Source organism: Pelobates fuscus, chromosome 7 (genome assembly GCF_036172605.1).
Source record: "Pelobates fuscus isolate aPelFus1 chromosome 7, aPelFus1.pri, whole genome shotgun sequence".
Taxonomy (NCBI): Eukaryota; Metazoa; Chordata; class Amphibia; order Anura; family Pelobatidae; genus Pelobates; species Pelobates fuscus.
This window is the reverse complement of record NC_086323.1, coordinates 6,065,763-6,073,446: the sequence shown is the minus strand read 5'-3', so window position 1 is coordinate 6,073,446 and position 7,684 is coordinate 6,065,763. Positions and strand designations below refer to the sequence as shown.

General features: G+C 46.8%; 1 protein-coding gene across 1 annotated transcript in view; it reads left to right on the top strand.

Moving 5' to 3' along the window:
• The first annotated feature begins 2,050 nt into the window (after positions 1-2,050).
• LOC134568929 (uricase-like) overlaps positions 2,051-7,684 on the top strand; it is a 129,986-nt gene continuing 124,352 nt past the window's right edge. The window contains exon 1 of the mRNA XM_063427647.1: positions 2,051-2,199. Coding sequence (XP_063283717.1) covers positions 2,170-2,199 — 30 coding nt within the window. The 5' untranslated portion in view covers positions 2,051-2,169. The remainder of the gene's footprint in view (positions 2,200-7,684) is intronic.

The window sequence follows — 7,684 nt, the reverse complement described above, 5'->3', positions numbered from 1 at the left end:
CCCTCTAAGAAAGAAACAGGTTAAAGCTTTCTTAGGATTAGTTGGCTATTATAGACGCTTCATTCCCCACTTTGCAACCCGAGCTGCCCCTCTCACTGATTTGATTAAAGCAAAGGCACCAGATACAGTAAAATGGAATGATAATGCAGAAACGTCTTTTACAGATTTGCGTACAGCTCTATGCATGCAACCCGTTTTGGTAGCCCCAGATTTTAAGAAGCATTTCTTTTTGCAAACCGATGCTTCCGATGTAGGCCTGGGGGCGGTACTATCTCAGATGATTGGTGATGAAGAACACCCAGTGCTATTTCTAAGTCGCAAGTTACTGCCAAGAGAGCAAAACTATGCGACCGTAGAAAAAGAGTGTCTAGCCATTAAATGGGCAACAGAAACCTTGAAATATTATCTGTTGGGCAGATCTTTCACCCTTATCACTGACCATGCTCCACTACGGTGGGTGCAGAACAATAAAGACAAGAATGCTAAGGTCACCCGTTGGTTCCTCTCTCTGCAACCATTTAAATTCTTTGTAAAGCACAGGGCTGGTCTACTGCATGCTAACGCGGATGCATTATCTAGAGTGCATGACTTTTCGGCTAAGGCCGCTTCACACACCAGTGTTAAGCTGGGGGGGAGGATATGTGGCAAGGTCAGAGAGGCTTTCTATGTGAGTAATAGATTGGAGCGATCTCTATTCCCAGCATGATGGGGTTAATTGGGAGGAGTCACCTCTTGAATGTTATCAACCAGGTGAATGTAATTAACCAGCCCTAGGGTTTTAAAAGGTTAGCCTCTGAAGACATCAGGGAGTCTAACAGCTGAGAGAGAGGAGGTAGTTAAGCCTGAGACTCTGAGACTCTGAGAATAAGGTACTGTGTGAAACCTGCTAAAAGTGCTGTATTTCATTTTGTTTAAAACTGGGAACTAGATTAGCCTGGCCATCCTGCCACAATGTGTATGTTTGTTTGTTAATTCGTATGAACTCACAAAAGAAGACCGGTCAAAGCCTGCAATTGCCTGGAACTGTTGTGGGACTCCCTCCTCGTGACTGACCGGTCCCTAACTTCACTCGAATGGCTTTTCTATTCTAACAAACGGATCTGAGAGGTATTTCGACAGATTGGGCGCTCAGATCCCAGCTATTCAGTGAAGTGTCTTTCGTGGAGTCCGGATAAATATTATACGAATTATGATATTTTAACCAATATTGTGTAATTTTCTGTGCGGAGAGATAATGTAATTACAGGTGTGCTCTTACGCAATTATCTCTCCAGTACAGAAAAGGATTATGGGAAATGTTACTGTACACTCACAAGTTTTCCACAAGTTCCACCAGGGGAAAACCCCTGGAATATCATTAAGGAAACACTTTGCATGGGGATTTGTAAAAAAACGGCTGTGGTTCAATAAAGGTTCAGTTGACTCCCAAAACTGTGTGTCGTCCAGTTGTTGGGGAATGGGATTGGAATCACTACGCTACTCTTTACTTATATGCTGACTACATCTACCAGCGGAGATATTGCAGTTTTACACTTCTACGCCGCTACAATTGTGCCAAATTGTTTTCTTGAATATGATGTACTCTCAAGTTGAATGAGAAAAATAAAGAATTTAAAAAAAAAAGAGAGAGAAGGTTCCGGTAATTAAGACTGAGGGTTCTGATAATTAAGACTGAGGGTTCTGATAATTAAGACTGAGGGTTCTGATAATTAAGACTGAGGGTTCTGATAATTAAGACTGAGGGTTCTGATAATTAAGACTGAGGGTTCTGATAATTAAGACTGAGGGTTCTGATAATTAAGACTGAGGGTTCTGGTGATTAAGTGAGAGGTTTTGATGAAGGTTCTGTCGCGTTCACCCCGATTCTTCTCTCAGAGACGGATGTGACACACGGTATCATGTCACAGGTAGTCAGAGTGTTGATTACTGGAAAGTCGTCCCTTCCTTGTGGATTGTCAGTTAATCATTCATATTATAAGGGATGTCTAAAGTTAACTGGTAACTGTTCTCAAACAAGTCCTTTAATTATTTGACAAAACATATCAGACAAAGCGTTGTCCCATTGGCTAGGTCTGAGTTAATCCCCCAGTCCATGTATTTTATATTTTCACAGAACTTGAAAACACTTCATTGGAAAGATTCCAAGGCCGGGGTTGGCGTAGACCGAAGATGGCACAGGAGTACAGCGTATCATGCAAGGTAAGACTATTAACCAGGGTGTCCATCAGATTTCCTTGAAGGGAATCAATCCAAAAACAAACTATTTAATATCCAAACTTTCCATTTATTTCCCTATTATTGTTATCTTTCATGTATATCAATTAAAGCATATCAATTAAATGTTATCTTATCAATTATATCAATTAGGCATATCAAATAAACTGTGAACAGCTTTTCCTCCCGCACCCTGATTCCTCTTCTGAAACTGTCATCAAAACAACACCTAGCACTCAATAAATAATATCCTAACAACCTACTTTTCTACCCTACACCTACCTTTTGTGTCACTTTATCCCACTCCCTGTAAACTCACTGAGCAGGGCCCTCAATCCCTCTGTTACTGTGTCACTATACCCCACTCCCTCTAACATGTAAACTCACTGAGCAGGACCTCAATCCCTCTGTTACTGTGTCACTATACCCCACTCCCTCTAACATGTAAACTCACTGAGCAGGGCCCTCAATCCCTCTGTTACTGTGTCACTATACCCCACTCCCTCTAACATGTAAACTCACTGAGCAGGCCCTCAATCCCTCTGTTACTGTGTCACTATACCCCACTCCCTCTAACATGTAAACTCACTGAGCAGGACCTCAATCCCTCTGTTACTGTATCACTATACCCCACTCCCTCTAACATGTAAACTCACTGAGCATGGCCCTCAATCCCTCTGTTACTGTGTCACTATACCCCACTCCCTCTAACATGTAAACTCACTGAGCAGGACCTCAATCCCTCTGTTACTGTGTCACTATACCCCACTCCCTCTAACATGTAAACTCACTGAGCATGGCCCTCAATCCCTCTGTTACTGTGTCACTATACCCCACTCCATCTAACATGTAAACTCACTGAGCAGGGCCTCAATCCCTCTGTTACTGTGTCACTATACCCCACTCCCTCTTACATGTAAACTCACTGAGCAGGACCTCAATCCCTCTGTTACTGTGTCACTATACCCCACTCCCTCTAACATGTAAACTCACTGAGCATGGCCCTCAATCCCTCTGTTACTGTGTCACTATACCCCACTCCATCTAACATGTAAACTCACTGAGCAGGCCCTCAATCCCTCTGTTACTGAGTTTACATGTTAGAGGGAGTGGGGTATAGTGGGGTATACTCCACTCCCTCTAACATGTAAACTCACTGAGCAGGGCCCTCAATCCCTCTGTTACTGTCACTATACCCCACTCCCTCTAACATGTAAACTCACTGAGCAGGGCCCTCACTCCCTCTAACATGTAAACTCACTGAGCAGGTCCTCAATCCCTCTGTTACTGTGTCACTATACCCCACTCCCTCTAACATGTAAACTGACTGAGCAGGGCCCTCAATCCCTCTGTTACTGTGTCACTATACCCCACTCCCTCTAACATGTAAACTCACTGAGCAGGGTTCTCAATCCCTCTGTTACTGTGTCACTATACCCCACTCCCTCTAACATGTAAACTCACTGAGCAGGGCCCTCAATCCCTCTGTTACTGTGTCACTATACTCCACTCCCTCTAACATGTAAACTGACTGAGCAGGGCCCTCAATCCCTCTGTTACTGTGTCACTATACTCCACTCCCTCTAACATGTAAACTCACTGAGCAGGGTTCTCAATCCCTCTGTTACTGTGTCACTATACCCCACTCCCTCTAACATGTAAACTCACTGAGCAGGGCTCTCAATCCCTCTGTTACTGTGTCACTATACCCCACTCCCTCTAACATGTAGCCTCACTGAGCAGGGCCCTCAATCCCTCTGTTACTGTGTCACTATACCCCACTCCCTCTAACATGTAAACTCACTGAGCAGGCCCTCAATCCCTCTGTTACTGTGTCCCTATACCCCCACTCCCTCTAACATGTAAACTCACTGAGCAGGCCCTCAATCCCTCTGTTACTGTGTCCCTATACCCCAACTCCCTCTAACATGTAAACTCACTGAGCAGGCCCTCAATCCCTCTGTTACTGTGTCACTATACCCCACTCCCACTAGCATGTAAACTCACTGAGCAGGGCCTCAATCCCTCTGTTACTGTGTCACTATACCCCACTCCCTCTTACATGTAAACTCACTGAGCAGGGCCCTCAATCCCTCTGTTACTGTCACTATACCCCACTCCCTCTAACATGTAAACTCACTGAGCAGGGCCCTCACTCCCTCTAACATGTAAACTCACTGAGCAGGTCCTCAATCCCTCTGTTACTGTGTCACTATACCCCACTCCCTCTAACATGTAAACTGACTGAGCAGGGCCCTCAATCCCTCTGTTACTGTGTCACTATACCCCACTCCCTCTAACATGTAAACTCACTGAGCAGGGTTCTCAATCCCTCTGTTACTGTGTCACTATACCCCACTCCCTCTAACATGTAAACTCACTGAGCAGGGCCCTCAATCCCTCTGTTACTGTGTCACTATACTCCACTCCCTCTAACATGTAAACTGACTGAGCAGGGCCCTCAATCCCTCTGTTACTGTGTCACTATACTCCACTCCCTCTAACATGTAAACTCACTGAGCAGGGTTCTCAATCCCTCTGTTACTGTGTCACTATACCCCACTCCCTCTAACATGTAAACTCACTGAGCAGGGCTCTCAATCCCTCTGTTACTGTGTCACTATACCCCACTCCCTCTAACATGTAGCCTCACTGAGCAGGCCCTCAATCCCTCTGTTACTGTGTCCCTATACCCCCACTCCCTCTAACATGTAAACTCACTGAGCAGGCCCTCAATCCCTCTGTTACTGTGTCCCTATACCCCAACTCCCTCTAACATGTAAACTCACTGAGCAGGCCCTCAATCCCTCTGTTACTGTGTCCCTATACCCCAACTCCCTCTAACATGTAAACTCACTGAGCAGGCCCTCAATCCCTCTGTTACTGTGTCACTATACCCCACTCCCACTAGCATGTAAACTCACTGAGCAGGCCCTCAATCCCTCTGTTACTGTGTCCCTATACCCCAACTCCCTCTAACATGTAAACTCACTGAGCAGGCCCTCAATCCCTCTGTTACTGTGTCACTATACCCCACTCCCTCTAACATGTAAACTCACTGAGCAGGGCTCTCAATCCCTCTGTTACTGTGTCACTATACCCCACTCCCTCTAACATGTAAACTCACTGAGCAGGCCCTCAATCCCTCTGTTACTGTGTCCCTATACCCCCACTCCCTCTAACATGTAAACTCACTGAGCAGGCCCTCAATCCCTCTGTTACTGTGTCCCTATACCCCAACTCCCTCTAACATGTAAACTCACTGAGCAGGCCCTCAATCCCTCTGTTACTGTGTCACTATACCCCACTCCCACTAACATGTAAACTCACTGAGCAGGGCTCTCAATCCCTCTGTTACTGTGTCACTATACCCCACTCCCTCTAACATGTAAACTCACTGAGCAGGCCCTCAATCCCTCTGTTACTGTGTCCCTATACCCCCACTCCCTCTAACATGTAAACTCACTGAGCAGGCCCTCAATCCCTCTGTTACTGTGTCCCTATACCCCAACTCCCTCTAACATGTAAACTCACTGAGCAGGCCCTCAATCCCTCTGTTACTGTGTCACTATACCCCACTCCCTCTTACATGTAAACTCACTGAGCAGGGCCTCAATCCCTCTGTTACTGTGTCACTATACCCCACTCCCTCTAACATGTAAACTCACTGAGCAGGCCCTCAATCCCTCTGTTACTGTGTCACTATACCGCACTCCCTCTAACATGTAAACTCACTGAGCGGAGCCCTCAATCCCTCTGTTACTGTGTCACTATACCCCACTCCCACTAGCATGTAAACTCACTGAGCAGGGCCTCAATCCCTCTGTTACTGTGTCACTATACCCCACTCCCTCTTACATGTAAACTCACTGAGCAGGGCCTCAATCCCTCTGTTACTGTGTCACTATACCGCACTCCCTCTAACATGTAAACTCACTGAGCGGAGCCCTCAATCCCTCTGTTACTGTGTCACTATACCCCACTCCCTCTAGCATGTAAACTCACTGAGCAGGGCCCTCAATCCCTCTGTTACTGTGTCACTATACCCCACTCCCTCTAACATGTAAACTCACTGGGGCCCTCAATAGCTCTGTTACTGTGTCACTATACCCCACTCCCTCTTACATGTAAACTCACTGAGCAGGCCCTCAATCCCTCTGTTACTGTGTCCCTATACCCCCACTCCCTCTAACATGTAAGCTCACTGAGCAGGCCCTCAATCCCTCTGTTACTGTGTCACTATACCCCACTCCCCCTAGCATGTAAACTCACTGAGCAGGGCCCTCAATCCCTCTGTTACTGTGTCACTATACCCCACTCCCTCTAGCATGTAAACTCTCTGGGGCCCTCAATAGCTCTGTTACTGTGTCACTATACCCCACTCCCTCTTACATGTAAACTCACTGAGCAGGCCCTCAATCCCTCTGTTACTGTGTCACTATACCCCACTCCCTCTAGCATGTAAACTCACTGAGCAGGGCCCTCAATCCCTCTGTTACTGTGTCACTATACCCCACTCCCTCTAGCATGTAAACTCTCTGGGGCCCTCAATCCCTCTGTTACTGTGTCACTATACCCCACTCCCTCTAACATGTAAACTCACTGAGCAGGCCCTCAATCCCTCTGTTACTGTGTCACTATACCCCACTCCCACTAGCATGTCAACTCACTGAGCAGGGCCTCAATCCCTCTGTTACTGTGTCACTATACCCCACTCCCTCTAACATGTAAACTCACTGAGCAGGCCCTCAATCCCTCTGTTACTGTGTCACTATACCGCACTCCCTCTAACATGTAAACTCACTGAGCGGAGCCCTCAATCCCTCTGTTACTGTGTCACTATACCCCACTCCCTCTAGCATGTAAACTCACTGAGCAGGGCCCTCAATCCCTCTGTTACTGTGTCACTATACCCCACTCCCTCTAACATGTAAACTCACTGGGGCCCTCAATAGCTCTGTTACTGTGTCACTATACCCCACTCCCTCTTACATGTAAACTCACTGAGCAGGCCCTCAATCCCTCTGTTACTGTGTCCCTATACCCCCACTCCCTCTAACATGTAAGCTCACTGAGCAGGCCCTCAATCCCTCTGTTACTGTGTCACTATACCCCACTCCCCCTAGCATGTAAACTCACTGAGCAGGGCCCTCAATCCCTCTGTTACTGTGTCACTATACCCCACTCCCTCTAGCATGTAAACTCTCTGGGGCCCTCAATAGCTCTGTTACTGTGTCACTATACCCCACTCCCTCTTACATGTAAACTCACTGAGCAGGCCCTCAATCCCTCTGTTACTGTGTCACTATACCCCACTCCCTCTAGCATGTAAACTCACTGAGCAGGGCCCTCAATCCCTCTGTTACTGTGTCACTATACCCCACTCCCTCTAGCATGTAAACTCTCTGGGGGCCCTCAATCCCTCTGTTACTGTGTCACTATACCCCACTCCCTCTAACATGTAAACTCA